Source organism: Fulmarus glacialis, unplaced genomic scaffold (genome assembly GCF_000690835.1).
Source record: "Fulmarus glacialis isolate BGI_N327 unplaced genomic scaffold, ASM69083v1 scaffold25621, whole genome shotgun sequence".
Lineage (NCBI taxonomy): Eukaryota > Metazoa > Chordata > Aves > Procellariiformes > Procellariidae > Fulmarus > Fulmarus glacialis.
This window is the reverse complement of record NW_009192502.1, coordinates 3,583-18,968: the sequence shown is the minus strand read 5'-3', so window position 1 is coordinate 18,968 and position 15,386 is coordinate 3,583. Positions and strand designations below refer to the sequence as shown.

At 35.6% G+C, this 15,386-nt stretch overlaps 1 protein-coding gene across 2 annotated transcripts; it reads left to right on the top strand.

The window, feature by feature from the left end:
* The first annotated feature begins 3,363 nt into the window (after positions 1–3,363).
* Positions 3,364–12,455, top strand: ATXN3 (ataxin 3). 2 transcript variants are annotated; one of them, XM_009587115.1, is made up of 10 exons: positions 3,364–3,523; positions 4,048–4,092; positions 5,457–5,542; positions 5,969–6,035; positions 8,405–8,492; positions 8,733–8,865; positions 9,952–10,127; positions 10,567–10,690; positions 11,430–11,512; positions 12,174–12,455. In XM_009587115.1, the coding sequence occupies exons 1-10, from the start codon at positions 3,470–3,472 to the stop codon at positions 12,266–12,268; spliced, it is 951 nt and encodes a 316-aa protein (XP_009585410.1). In that variant the 5' UTR covers positions 3,364–3,469; the 3' UTR covers positions 12,269–12,455. The 2 variants fall into 2 exon arrangements, with proteins under 2 accessions (XP_009585410.1, XP_009585411.1); XM_009587116.1 differs by lacking the exons at positions 5,457–5,542; positions 5,969–6,035.
* The last annotated feature ends 2,931 nt before the right edge of the window (positions 12,456–15,386 follow it).

Genomic DNA, 15,386 nt, shown 5'->3' with positions numbered 1-15,386 from the left:
TCGGCTCTGCGAGGCCTGCCGGCTCTGCGGGGAGAGGAAGTGGTGTTACCGGAGATCAAAGAGGGTCAGGGCTGAGCCTCAGCGTTTCCTCTCGCACGGTGACTGCTCTTCTTGGGCCTTCAGAAATAGACCTCGAGTATGGGAAGGTGCAGGCTACAGCTGCTTCTGTTTCTCGAGGGAGAACTCGCGTGGCTGAGAAATGAGCGTGAAGATGAGCTGCGGCAGGCAGAGCTGTTTCTGTGCTCTTAGACACATCTCTTCACCTAGCCTGGCTTGGTTGGAGTTGTGTAATGAGCAGGGGAAGGGAGAGCTGTTAAGGAAATCCGAATTAATGTACTGTGCTTCTGTGTGCCGAATAGTGTTTCCTGTTTTGGAGGACAAATGCTTCTATGAACTACTGTGATTTAGCCAGGTTCCCAAATATGACCTATTTATGCTTTAATGCTATTCAAATAGAATTGTCTTTTCTCATGTACTTTGCCAATGTCTCTGCACCTTTATTGTGTTAAGATTAATGCTAGTTTTTATACACTTTTTATGGATGATGGTTGGTTTACTTAGCAAATAAAGCAAGATAGCTGTATTTTTTTCTTTAGAAAAAAAAAAAAAAATTACTGTTCTGAAATCCGTAGAACCTGAGGAGTGTTCTTTCAAACTAGGTTTAGGTAGCAAAACTTGGCAAGCATTGTGGTGTTAAACAGCTGCTGTTCAGAGGATGAGTGTTGGATTTCAGCCATTATGGCCTCTGCTACAGTGACTTTGAGCTCCCATCTAGTTCAAAACAAGTGTACCTTTCTGTTATGTAACCTAGCCTATCACGTAATGAAATGATAACTTTTTTTATGATTGAGTTGCTTTGTGATTTAATAACAAAACTCTGCTGAAACTGAAGTGACAGAGCAAAATACATTCAAAGTTATAAGATGATTGTAATTTGTAGTTGCTACAGGTTTGGGAGGGGTAACAGTCTTGGGTGTCTCACATGTGAAACATAACTGCTCTCTGGTTAAGTTAGTTACACAGTTACAAAGTTACACCTGAATGCCTGTTTTAAATTGGAGCACCAAATATTTTTATCTTGTTACCATTATTATTCTAGGGAAAATTTAATTGAACCTCTGTTTTTTTTCTTTTAAGGGGTGTTTCCCCCCGCCATCAGGTGCACTATCTCAGTTCCTGTCAAAATATTTAGAGTGCTGCATGTATGTGCACACCCCCCACTTGAATCTGCATACCTCAGATGTTCCAATAAGAAGGCACGAAAAACACGGTATTTATAAAGGAAATTGCCAAAGATCTGAGCAATCTGGCATTTTTAACAGGGGAATGACAATTGCAGGAAGTAGGACTTAAGGATAGGGCTTAAGGAGCCCCTATCTTAGAAGTTGGCCCTTCTTTTGATAAGATAAAAGTGGTTGAAAACACTGAAAGCAGGGCAGCAGTTTCTATCAGGATAGGTTTCAACAAGGGGATTTCAGATTATGGAAAGAGGCAGTATTCTCTACACAAAAAAAATTGAAGTTGATGTTCATTAAAAACTGTAAGATCAGTTTTCTCTTCTGCATTTTGCACTTAATAGGTACAAATTGTGCATATGAAAGTTAATGTTTATTACTTTAAGATAAAACTGTACAAATACAGAAAGGTCCTTTTAGTGAAATTAAGATTTAAGCCTGTAATACAACTCATTTGCAAAGGTATTTTAATATCTCTCTGTTTCTAAATCAGTTTCATATAATTCTGGTGGAGAAACCTCTGATTCTTGAGCAGGTTCTTCTGTCATAGTTTTATTGGATGACCAGCAGCAGGGATGTGGTCCCAAAGGGACAGGAGCTGCTGTTTAGTCTTGAGTTTCTTGTTGTGGGAAGGATATGAGCTGGAGGAGGTTTCTGGATTCTGTTGGACCCTGGCTGTAGGGGTAGCTTTAATAACTCCTTGCTCAATTGAGTGATGAAGCCCATGGAAGACTCTAATCTGGGGTAAAGGGAATTTTCGAGGTTCCTGCTGTAAGGGAGATCATGGGAGATTTGTGCATATGATTTGTGTGAGGCTTTCATGGAAGTTTAAAGAATATTTCTTCAAGGCATGCTCTTGTATTCTTAGTTTCTGTAGGTTTGGCAGGAGGGAGGGGTGTTCTCGGTTTTTGTTGAGGGAGGAGTTTTAGTTTTGTTTTTAGAGTGCATGCATATTAGAGTTCTTAATGTAAATAAAAATGAGGACTGATTAAAACACAAGAGAAAAGCAGGATTTTAAAACTGATGTTAATCTTGTCTTGCACTTGTAGTTTAGTTATTTGTGAAGAAAGATTGCTTTTCATGGGAAACTAATTCGGTTGGTTTGTTTGTTTGTTTAACAAGGCAGTATTTTATTTGCAGTTATGAAAATGATGGACCCTGACATGCATTCATTCAGCTTAGATTTCTTTTAATTTGTGCTACAAAATCATAACTGACACTTCTAGTTTACTCATTTTTAATTTGGGTTGACAGTCTAAAAATGTTATATTACATTTCTATTATCTCCAATGTACTGAATATGTAACAAAGTATCTGAAGTGTTTTCCATTTAAGTGGTTTATCAACAAAAAATATTTTTATTGTTTAATATTCTGAATTTAATTCTTTTTCTTGTCACCTCATCATCATCATCAAGATTTTAGAACCAGTAGTATTAGCTTCTTTTACCTAGTTCCTATACATAAACTTCATGTGGAAAATGAGCTCTACAGCTCCTCCAGCTCCTAATCACTTTCCCGGCAATAAACAAATTGGTTATAACCTGAGCTGGGTGAGTAACCTGAAATGAAGGAGATAAATTCTGTAGATGTATACTTTTAAATCTCTCCAAAGTCCTAATGGTCTGCTTTTCTTTAGCCACATGTGGAGAACAGATTGCCAATAGCCATACCTGGCAGGGGAGGAAAGTTTAAAAAGAACGAGAGCATCTGTTGCAGAAAACATTTGTTACTGGGAAGTAGAGATCTAAACCTTTTCATTTTCATGTGTTGGTGATTTGGAAGAGGACAGAATCCATTGTCCTGATGGTTGATGAGTCCTTGTGTGATTTGGTCAGGCTATTCGTGATTTTTACAGTGTTTTCAAAAATAACATTTTTGAATGAAATTTATTTCCTCTGAGGGAATAAAGTAATATGCATGTTGGTTTTTTCCCCATCAAATTGATGGAAGGGTTGTATTCTATAGCTTGAAGTGTAATACATCCAAAGACTATATGGCATTCTGGGCGAGTGGGGAGGGCAGGAAGTTTGCCAGAATGAAATGATTGAGTCATTTTACAGAGTAAAACATTAACATGATTTTTTTGTTGTCTTTGGTATTTTTTTTTCCTTCCGATGTTAGCAAGAAGGCTCATTGTGTGCTCAGCACTGTCTGAATAATTTGCTACAAGGGGAATATTTTAGTCCAGTTGAGTTATCCTCTATTGCACAGCAGTTGGATGAGGAAGAAAGAATGAGAATGGCAGAGGGAGGAGTGTCTAGTGAAGAATATAGAACGTTTTTACAGGTAAAATCTTCTTAATTTGAAGTTGCTTGATATTCGCCTGGAATCAAATATTGTGTAGCACAGACCTGCTATTCTTGCATAGCTAGAGAACGTTAATTTCCTAGTGCTAAAACTTCTTAAATTTATAGGCCTTTTCATTCATGCATCTTAAATTTGGCATTTTCAAATGCTGCTAGTAGAGCTTTACAGTAATTCTACAAAAAGCTACATCATCTTAGATAGGAAGGTCAGGCATGGCGAGGAGGAGGTTCAGCAATTTGCCTTTTGTTTTTGTAAGCCAGTGGCAGAGATAGGAACAGAATTTCCCATGCTGTCCTATAAGCACGGAGCGTTTCTGATTTAAAGGTTTGAGTTTTCAATTAATAAGCTTATTTGGGCATTGTAATCAGCCTTACAGACTAGGACATATTTAGTTGTTGCTTTAAGTATGTGCAGTTATATTTGCTTTCAAAACTGAATTATTTCTGACATTTTATGCTTACATCATTTTTCCCTTTTTTCCCTCCCAACCTAACACTGAGCAGCAGCCTTCTGTAAATATGGATGATAGTGGATTCTTCTCAATTCAAGTAAGTGTGGCTCTATACTGACAGAATTTTTTATTTATGCAATACATGTTCTCTCACATAATTTAAATGGCATTGAGCTTTTTCATCTAGTTTCCAGTTTATAGGCTTAATGGGATTAAGTGCTGGACTTCTAAATCTTCGGAGTGTTTTACATTAAGAGCAGTGACTTGCAGTTCTTCAGTTCATGGGCCTTTAAACACATAGTAGAAGCATGGACTCCTGAACTGTGACATGACACCTGCTATGGCAATATGCTTGATTTCTAAGTTGCTTCTTATGGGCACTTGGCTCTTGTAGACTACAGGTGAAAAAGCAGACTTGAGATTGTTTTCTGAAATTACAGACTGTAGACCCCTTGGCAATAGTTACAGGGTTATCACAGTGATCTGCAGAATGGAAAAAACTGCAATATCTGCATGCCAGTTTTCATAACACACTCCAGACACTTTAGAGCTGGGGTGGGTTTTTTTTTGTTTTTTGGGTTTTTTGGGGTTTTTTTAGGACCATAATGGAAAAGTAATTAATAAGAAGTACTTAAACCAGAACAACAACAAAATAAGGTATTGAACACTGAATTGGGGCTTGTGTCTAGACTAGAGCTGTAGGCAATGCTTTGCACCTTTGGCTGTCTCCTGAGCTTTCAGAGGTGCTTGTCAATGTTCCAGAACCTCTCCAGAGCCTCTCTTCCTTATGGCAGCACAGGGCTGTTTTTCTATTCAGTGAAAAACCGTTAACAGTTTGGCATTTCTTGTATTCTTGGTTGTGCTGCTTCAATATTGAAGCTGAAAAAAAATGCTTCCTCATATTCTATTTTTTTTTGTCCTGGCATTGCTTTGCTCACTTGCTACATAGTTGGCTCACTGAAAGGAAGATGAATTGTTAATTTAAAATTTCTTACAGCATTATTTCAGATAGCTTTAAAGAGTTACTGTAAAAGAGTTTGTGCTAACGTACCTGACTGATCCTGTGACAGTCCAGTGGTGCAAAATATAGTTACTGTGGGGAAGGATGACATTGTATTGGGGAGGGAGGGCAGAGCAGTACAATGAGAGCAGAGAGATGACAACTTATGAAGTATCTGTGGGAGGTGAAGCTACAGCTTTGTCTGAGGGAGTAAGCTTATTAACAGATTTCAGTTAAATCCTAGTTTCGTTACTTCCCCTTACGTATAGTATGCTTATTATGGTTGTATGTAGATTCATGACACTTGTGTTTTGAATAATGTGATTCCTAGGTTTCCTAGCAATGTTTTGAAATCTAAGTTTTATGAAAACAGTATAATTGTTTATAGCAGCTAAGATGGCTGCATTGCTTAAATTTAGATTTGACTGGTTTGACTCATGGAAAGCGCTATTTTTTGACAGGTTATAAGCAATGCCTTGAAAGTTTGGGGTTTAGAGCTAATCCTCTTCAACAGCCCAGAGTATCAGAGGCTTGGGATCGACCCTATGTAAGATATTTTTTTCTTAGCACCCTGCTTTCATTTTACAGAAAAACAATACTCTTAATCTAGGATTTAAATCTTTCTTTAAAATTACTATTTCAAGCTCTGTTGCATTATGATGTTTTTATTATCCCCTCTGTCTTTAATTTTTTCCTTTTGGGGTGTATATGAGCATCTGTCCTCTGTGCCTTCATGATATCTCATGGCATCCATATACCTGTGGCATCACAGCTGTATGGAGATTTCGGTAATGTTGACAACTTCCTAAATGTTATAAAAGCAGTATGAGTACTCTGTAACATCAACAGTTGTATTACTGAAATTTTATGTATATAAGTTTAAATTAGTGGTAGCAAAGAACTTAAACATTAATATGCACTCCAATATTAGAGTATTTAATTTTATCTATACCTTTTGTTTTTCTTTTTACAGAAATGAAAAATCATTTATTTGTAATTATAAGGAACACTGGTTTACAGTTCGAAAGTTAGGAAAACAGGTGACATTGTCTTTTTTTATTTAAAAATTGACTTGAGAATGGGGGTGGAAAAGTGGTTGCGAGTAGACCATGTGTTGGCCTTTTGCAAGCTTTTGCTGCAGTTTGCTATAATAGTATCCCATATTAAAAAAAAAAAAAAAGGACTAAATGTTTGTTATATCACAGAAATGCCACGCAGCTTTTTATGAATGTTAGCCTGGGGAAGGACCCTAGGATCAATTCCCCAGTGAACCTGTCCTCTAAGGAGCTGCAGCTCTGGTAGAGTCTGTGTGACGTCTTAAGCTCTTTTCTTTCTTTTTTCTGCATGAAAAATAGCAGAAAAATTGTACAGAAGGAAGGAGGGAGTCCTAGACAAGGATTAGAATGTAAACTTATTTTAATGCACTAAATTATTGACATTGTAAACATAATTTTGCTCGTTTAAATGGACAGTAGGTATAAGAAAAAGTTCAAATTTCAAATGTATTAATGTTTATGATTGCTAGTATTTAAGAGTGTCCATCAGGATAAGGTTCGGGAAAGTAGAATCACAACTTTGCACTATTTTAGAAAACTTTGTGAAACAGTTGTATTATAAGCAGGAAATAGTTATTAAAGGGGTGGTCATACAAGTATATGGCACATATATAATAACTCAAGTCACATCCATGTCCCTTGTAACACCAATGCAGTGTTTTATTTCAGTAGCCAATCATTGTTCTGGATCATACTGCATAAGCTTTTGTACAACATAAGCTGGTTTAGTGTTTGGTTTTTTCCAGATTTTTTTTTTGGTCATAGAAAATGTTCATGAAAATAAGGTTTTAGATTCTACAATAGTGGACAGGAATCCCTTTACCCATTTGGTTAATTTTGCGAATGGTGGCTACCTATGTTGTCATCCAGATTAAAAAAAAAAAAAAAATTCACCTGTGAGTAAACAAACGAAACTCTGCTGTTCTGCTTTAGTTTAAAAGTATGTCTAATGTTTACAGGCAATTTTTGTATATTTGATATAAAAAAGGCTGAATGGTCTCTTAAAAGTATGGGAATATTCCTTATTACATATGCAACCATGTTGGGTGGAATTTTGTGAGATAGCATTGTAGCCCAAAATGTTTTAAGTTGGAGGGGGGGATGTCTTTTGCTTGTACGTATAGCTTGGAACCACATGAAGACAATACTAGGTGTCTGTTATCTAGAGAGTAATGAGAAAAGATGGACAAAATAGGTTGACTTAGATTTGACCTGCTTCTCGTCTGTTACAGTTAAAGCAAAATTAGTTTACCAAACCTTCCTCCTCCATACTCCATTTTAAAAGTTTGTCTGTAATCTGTCCATCCTATTTGTTTACATAACTTTTTATTCCCCACTCCTACACTGTTAGTCTTTTTACCCTTTCCTAGTGGCAAAGGGTGTTTTTGACAAATTAAGTGACTGAATGAAGAATGATAGATAGTCACTTTACCTATATTCCAGGTGATTTATAGTATGGGCCTGACTGCAAGTGTATGACTGCATATATGGAAGTTTGGGTAGATAAATGCATTTTTGAGAGACTGGAGAGGGAATTCTCCTTCTGCTATCTGAAATGGTGCTTCCTGGTTAAAATTGGATAATATTGAACAAGTATGCTATAAAAAAGGTTCTTCAGATTGATTGGAATATATGTAGGGTTTTAAAGGTAGACTATTTTGTCATCCATATTGAATATATTTTCTCTCTAGAAAAGAAGTATTATAAATGAATAGCTGTCATCTTCGGAGAACTAGAAATTATCTGTGTATATTTATCTCAAGTGTCCCCTATTGTAATATTATGCTGTACTATCAATATATTAAATTTGAGTTCATTTTTCTTAATTTCTAAATTTAAAAATTATCTGAGAGAGAAGTAAACAATAGTTTGCAGCAGCTATTAAGGGCAGAATGTTTAATGAAAGTATTTCATGGAAATAATTCAACTTCTGTTTCCTGTATCTATTAATTTCTTAAGATACAACATTAACTTATGAAGGATTTCTTCCTTCATTAGTCTCTGAACAGATTTAAAACTAGGATTAAGCAGAATTTTAGAATGATGTCTGAAATAATTATTCTACCATTATATTTTGATTTATCTGTTTTAATCTGTTTGCCTGGTACCAATGTTCAGTAATGGGAGAGAGCATGCAGTAACTTCCCTACTTCTCCTGTTAGCTGAAGAGTGTTTGAAGGGTAACTTTTAGCAGTATAGGTATTGTGCTTCAAAAGACTTTTAATTTGATAATTTATTTTACTAGATTTATTCGGATATTCCATCATAGAAAATGTCCACAATGTACAGAAATGGATTACCGAGTAATCTTTATGCTAATTTGTTCTCTCAAACCTTTTTTTTCTTAATTACAGTGGTTTAACTTGAACTCTCTCTTGATGGGTCCAGAACTAATATCAGATACATATCTTGCACTTTTCTTGGCTCAATTACAACAGGAAGGTAATAGTAACTTGCAGATGTTAAATCTCATTAATTAAAAGTAGGTCATAATCATTATTTATTAGAACTTATGTATTCAGTTAACTACCCTTAGTTTTATGATTGAAATAGTGAAATAACCAAAGTCCTTATAATGAAAGGTAGAGCCTTATATTGTAATAAATTGCCCATCATTGTGTTCCATTTAGAGTGTTTATGCATGCACCTTAATGCTGTAGACTTATGATTTATTTTTCTCAGGTTATTCAATATTTGTAGTAAAAGGTGACCTGCCAGACTGTGAGGCTGATCAGCTATTGCAGATGATTCGGGTACAGCAGATGCAGCGACCAAAACTAATTGGAGAAGAGACAGCACAGTCAAGAGATCAGAGGTAAGGTAAATAGAGATTTCATTTTAATAATGTTCAGTATGATTGGTTTCCATGATTAATGCCTACATGGAGACAACTGCCTTAAGAAGTGATTAGAAATACCTTTAGTGCAGTACACTTACTACTGTTGCACAGACTAAAAGCAAGTTGGTAGAATACAAATGGTGTACTTCTAAGTGGGCAAAAACTACCTTAATAAGGATTCAATTTTCCCATGTGTATGCATTGTATAGTGCAGATTTTTAACTTCGTAATTACGGTATTTTTCCAATTATAGTAAAATGGGTTAGCAAATCTTATCAAACTATGGTTAATAGTAATCAATCTATAATTAAGACTGGCTTGTGCATTCTGTCGTAAGTAGAAAAGAACGAGAAACCCATATCTGAATTCCACATCATATAAATCATACAGCATTCCCTTTTGGAATAATTTCACTGTAAATGTTGTGATGCATGCTGCTAATATAAAGTACTTATATGCAATAATTATATCACATTTTCATAGTGAATAAATTGCATACTGTTAAAAAGGCTTAAGGCTTTTCAGAGGAATTAGTTCATTATTATTTCTTCCACTTTGTAAAGGTAAACTAGTGCTGTAAATTGATGTAATGAAAACAAACTACTTGGCAGTAACATGGAAAGTGTGTATAGTTTACAGAGGATCTGTTGCTCTGGTGTGGTCATCAAAGCTTCCTAAGAAGGAGACCACATGCATGTTTTTCTGCTGGTGTAAGTGTTTAAATAGCAATAGGTTCGAATAACATGTATTACTGCTTTTTGTAGGCTTATTGTTTTTGAAGTTTTTCCTATCGAACACATTCTTGTCAACATGTGCATGGGTTTAGAGTTGCAGTATTTTCAAGCAGAAAAATTTACACTGCAGAGCTTGCAGCCCCTTTGTGCTTTTTCATGTAGAAATGAAAATTATTTGTTTATATAACAGATTTTCACAATGGAAAGGTTTTTTCCAAAGTTAAAAAAAAGTAGAGTTAAATCAGCTGAAAATATTTACTTTAAATCTTGCAGTAAAAGTTAATGTAATTTCTGTCTGAATTCTGCCATAAATGTGTCAATTTCACAGGCTACCGAGAAGTGATGTGGACCAAGCAATAGAAGTTAACCATCCTTTTGATGGAACAGGCATGTTAGATGAAGATGAAGAGAATTTTCAGAGAGCCCTGGCTCTAAGTAGGCAGGAAATTGATATGGAAGATGAAGAAGCTGATCTTCGCAGAGCCATTCAACTCAGCATGCAAGGTGCAGTGCTCATCTACATTTCTCTTACAGTGTTCCTGTTGCTTATGCTTTAGGCAGCTACTGAAATCAGTTTCAGTCAGCCACTTTTTCCAGCATGCATCAAGCTCTCTGAAAAGACTGGCTTTGAGGCATGGAAGGACAATCCAGAATTTCCTGTAGCTATCTCCTATCTCCTTTGTGCTTTTTTGAAAAGTTGTAACTTTCATGTTAGCATTGATTGTTAGGAAGCAAGAACAAATTGGCAAAGGGTGGCAGGAGGGAAGGGAAACGGTCCTGAGGTGAGGAGGAGAGATAATATCAAGTGAAGTTAGCCTAGGTGCGTATTTCTCCAACAAGTCTGTCTCTTCCTCTCAAGTTTGAAGACATTTTCTTAAGCTATATTTCATTTACTAACTTCATTTTACTGTAATTAGTAGGATATGGCATGTTCTGGTTTTAGGTAGTCGTCGAAGTGAGTTGTCAGACTCATTACCACAGAATGTTCCTCAGCTGCCTCACACCAGTCAGACAGAGTCCCTTTCTTCAGAAGAACTGCGAAAGAGAAGACAAGCATATTTTGAAAAGTAAAGTAGTTGATAGAAAATTGCATGTGGAAGTACATGTCATATTTTTGAGTGCTTTTGGGGCGTGGATGGGTTTCTGACTGAGGTCCAGCTTAACTTTTCTCTTTTAACATGTTTTCCTAACAGTACCTGAATTTTGCTATTCCCAGGTGGTTCCTACGAAGAAAAGAAACCTGTAAATAAGAGGGGATCTGTTAGTAATGCAACATCAGTCTTGTGAAGAAAGAAAACATACATGTTATAGAAGTATTTTAAATGAAATCCTGTAAATTTCTGTAATTACCTTCCTGAAGAAAAGTATTCTTTCTCTAAGACTTTGCTTCTGGTAATGATGTGTCTAATGTGCATCACATGAAAGCATTCTAGGTGATATTTTATGTTGCTGTTCTGGAGTACCTTCTTAATATGTAGTTGGGGTATTGTTGTAGCTTTTCCATATCTCTGTCTCCTAGAGAAGTGCTATGGATGGGAGGAGTTAGACTTTGCATGAGAGGATAAGAATGTGGAACATCTGAATTCTGGGCCAATAGTAATGTGGCTTGGAATATAATGTTGGGAAGATAGGTGTCTGAAGGTTAGCAGATTGAAGGTTAGCAAGGACTGAAGAGATTTTAGGTGCAGGGGTATTACTGTACCAAACAGCTTCTACTTCTCTTGGCCTTCCTTACAATATTCAGTCTTGATACAGGTCTCATCCTGATGTTAATCTTAGTCTCTTATAAATTTATAACGCTTCCAGGCAGCAACAACAGCTACAAGATCGGACTCCGAACCTACATGATAAGCCAACTCTGAGCTCAAGCACTCTGGAAGCTGACCCAGGTATTGTTTTTTAAACTTATTTCCAACATGGAAATATTTATGTCTTTTTCACCTTTCTGTTGTGCTCTATTTCCTAACTTTCCTTGTCTGCCTACTTCCTCATTCCAGCAGCATTCAGACTATGTATCACAGTCATTACTCTTTTTGGCAGTGAAAGAAAGGATTGCTTTCTTGAAAAGCCTGTTCTGCTTTGATTGTCAATATCCTGTTTCAAAGTGAAGAGTGTTACTATTAGACCATCTGAGTTCTGGCTTTGCTTTTTGTTGTTTTCTTTGGCTTGAGCATTACGAATTGTAATCTTTGGGATTTGTGCCAACAATTTTTCTAAATCACTTTTAGTATGACAGTGTAATAAACTCGGAGTAGTATCTGATAAAATTACTGAAATGTTTTCAGTAGAACATAAGTATGTAGGCCTTACCAGTATTAGGTATTGGTGATCCCAAATTAATGTGTATTACTTGTTACAAACTGACCATTGTGGATGGAAAGCGAAGTGCAAAATGTTCAATGACTTGAAACAAAAACAAAACCAGTTTTGGAGGTGGGGTGAAAACAGGTGGGTGTGGACAAAAGGAATAATGAAAGCATTTAACTACAGTTGAGAACCACCTCTGTGCGTTTAACACTTATATAACTTATATGCATTTATTTTCTTTAGGAGGTGATATGAGTGAAGAAGACATGCTTCAAGCAGCCATGAATATGTCTCTGGAATCTGTTAGAAACCACTTGAATACAGAAGAGGAGAAATGACATAACTTTTTTTTTTCCCCTCTCATTGTCAAAACACTAAGTCTCCATTATAATTTTACTGTGTGGATGTTGCACAAGCAGGGTTCATTTCAGAGTTCTTAATGAAAGGGGGCTGGAGGTCAGAGTTTAGAGAGAATCTGCAAATACAAAAAAAATTGCACTAATTTAGAAAACTGTAGCACTCCTACTGCAGAACATCTGTTCACAAGAGTAGCTGTATTAAAATTACTTAAACTACTCACATGAACAAAGTTAGACATGTGTAGCAGCTGTAACTTGCATTTAAAAAGCAAGTTTAAATTGTTTTGAATAATTCTATAGAAAGTACAAAAGGTGCCAAAACCCAGCATCAACTGATTTCCTTCGGTACTAATAGAAAAATAGATACAAGTAGTAAGTTGTGCTCATAAATGACTAAGTTCTTTATAAGAAATCACTTAAAATGCGAAAAAGAATTAAATTCTGTTTATCTTAAATAATTTATTTTGTGATTGTTTGTTCTGAATGACTTAATGTCAACTTTTCGATCCTGCTGTCCACTTTTGAAATGACCCATTCTGCAGGAGAAACATGAATCCATAAATTCATGCTTTGCAATTCAAGAGAAAATCTTCAGTGTATTGTTGATTATGATGTTACTCCTGAATTTTTCAGTGACTTCTGACCTAACACTTTCTGGTTTTACTTTGTTCCAACTAAAATTTTCAGATCCATGTTTAAAGTAGGATTTTTGCATTGCCCTGTTGTGTTTTGGCAGATAACTTGCCTTCTTTGGTTTGTTTTTTTTATTATTTGTTTTTCTTATGCTCTTTCTAGTTACGCCACTGTCTTTACTATAAGAGTAGCATATAATCAGTTAGGTTAAACAGTTTTTCTTTTCTACCTCTTCTGGAGTCTTTTTTCTTTTTCAAGCTGAACGTTTCATTCTGGCCTTTCAGTATGAAAGATCTGTAACTGAGTCTAGGAGAAAGGAGGAGGGGATTTAGTGCCATAAAGTCAGTGCCTTGCAGTCTGAAATGACCCCTGTGCAAGTATCTCTTTCAAGAATGAATATTTATGTCTGTGTGGATGTTCTTTCTGAAATGCTTTTTATGAGTGTCTGTCAGAACGTTGCAGCTTTTTCAGGAATGGCCTTTATTCATGCACCTTACAATTTTTTATCATGCTGTTTCTGATCCTGAGAAAAATTGGGGAGCAAAGTATGTGAGATAGCTTATGCTATTGGTTGCAAGACATTTGCTTTGATATCCAGAATGAATGTGTAACAGGGTGACCAAACCTGACTTTCAACTTCAGTGCAACAATTGAGGTATGCTTCATTTTCCTAAATGGTGCTTGAAATACAAATTCTGTTTACATATAAATTATATGGAAATATGTTGTAGATAGGGTATGTAAGCTATAGTCCACTTAATGCATTAACAGTTAGCACAGCATTCTAAGAATCTTTTGAAGATAACCCCAAATTTCTTTATCAAAATATTCTGAAGTGAAATCATTGCACAATAGTAACATTTAATTAAAATTAGTATGAAATGAATGGTAGCTAGATGGAAATATACACTCAGCATCAAGTAGTACTGTACGTGAAAGGGCTCTTACCTCTCAGTAAAGATTTGTTTACAGCAGTGGTTTCTTGATAGCTTAGGATATTATTATATTACACATATTTGGGCTAAATTCTGTTTTCTTTACCTGTGTGCTGAATTTCCACCAATGTCACCAGAACCACTGGTATGTGTAAGACAATACGGATTCTGACATGTGACAGCACTACTTTTTAAAAACTGATTTTAAATTTTGTCTTTTTTAAATAATCCTGTCATGCACATTATAATTAGTATCTGTAATGTCTCAAATTAATACAGCTAAACAATGGCTTTAAAAGTCCATGTGTGCATATGCCATATGCTATATTTTTCAGGATGTAAATTTCTGCTTTCAGTTTAAAATTTATATGAAACTGAAAACAGGAAAGGAATCTCTAAAGCACTGAATTATTTCTTTGCTTGTCTGTAAATTATCCACAGCTTTAATTTCCCTTCTTTTGTTGTGCCATAAACTGATTCTGAAATAAGACTCTCATTTTTACAAATAGGTGTAGGCTGGCAATTTGATAGCAGTACTTGGAATTTGGACCTTTTATCCTCTATTATAAGAATATAATAAAAATATATTATTTCTATAGTTACATAGTGTAGCAATCCTATATTTAAAAAAAAAAAATAGAAGCCCCTTGAATTGCATTAATTGTAACCCATGACAATTACATGGTTTTTATAATCACTAAAGCATGGACGTTTGCCTTTGAACTTTCATGTCACTTTGTAAGTTACTTCATCATGTAAGTGTTTTCATATGTAAGGAATATAAAGTAACAGTGCCTGAAAAGCACAACTGTGTCAGTCATTACAGGGCTAATCATATTCCTTTCTGTGTAGAAACATTGTCACTCTACAAATAGCAATTTGATTATCAGAGGAATGTCAAGTTTAATGAAGTAGGTGTATCGGCCTAGTCAAGCAGTTAAGAGGTAGCAATTTAAACTACATATGTTAATTGCACCAAAGGAAAAGACTAATACTAATTGTTGACAGTACATATTTTATAACCCAAACCTAAAGTTCAAAATGTGTGGACCTGCCAAGAAGCTGTTAATAAAAAGCCGATCTCATTTTTTTGTTGTGCATTCTTTCAGTGATAAACAGTTCTCAGTGTGGCTGAACTATGCTCATAAGGTGTTCACTAATTTACAGCCTATTGCTAGTGTTATCTAGTCTGTAAAGCTGAAGGTTTTTTCCCCATGTTGTAGCTTTAGGCCAAAGTCCATTGTAAAGGAGCAGAAATTGATTTTTTTTTTTTTTTTTTAATATTACAGTATGATGTTTGAGGGAATTTCAGACTTCATTCATCCAACAGATTTTTACTGTCTTCCTCACAGTGAACGGTCCATGTGATGTAATTTGTGGTTTTCTGCCTATAGAAATCAAAGAGGTAGGGGGAATGAGTGATACTTACATTAAATATCTTCCAAAATTAGTTCTGTGAGTATAATTCTGTAAACTGCTTTCATGGTCTTGTAATAAGGGCAGGAGGAGAAAGTGTTGCAATGCAGTCA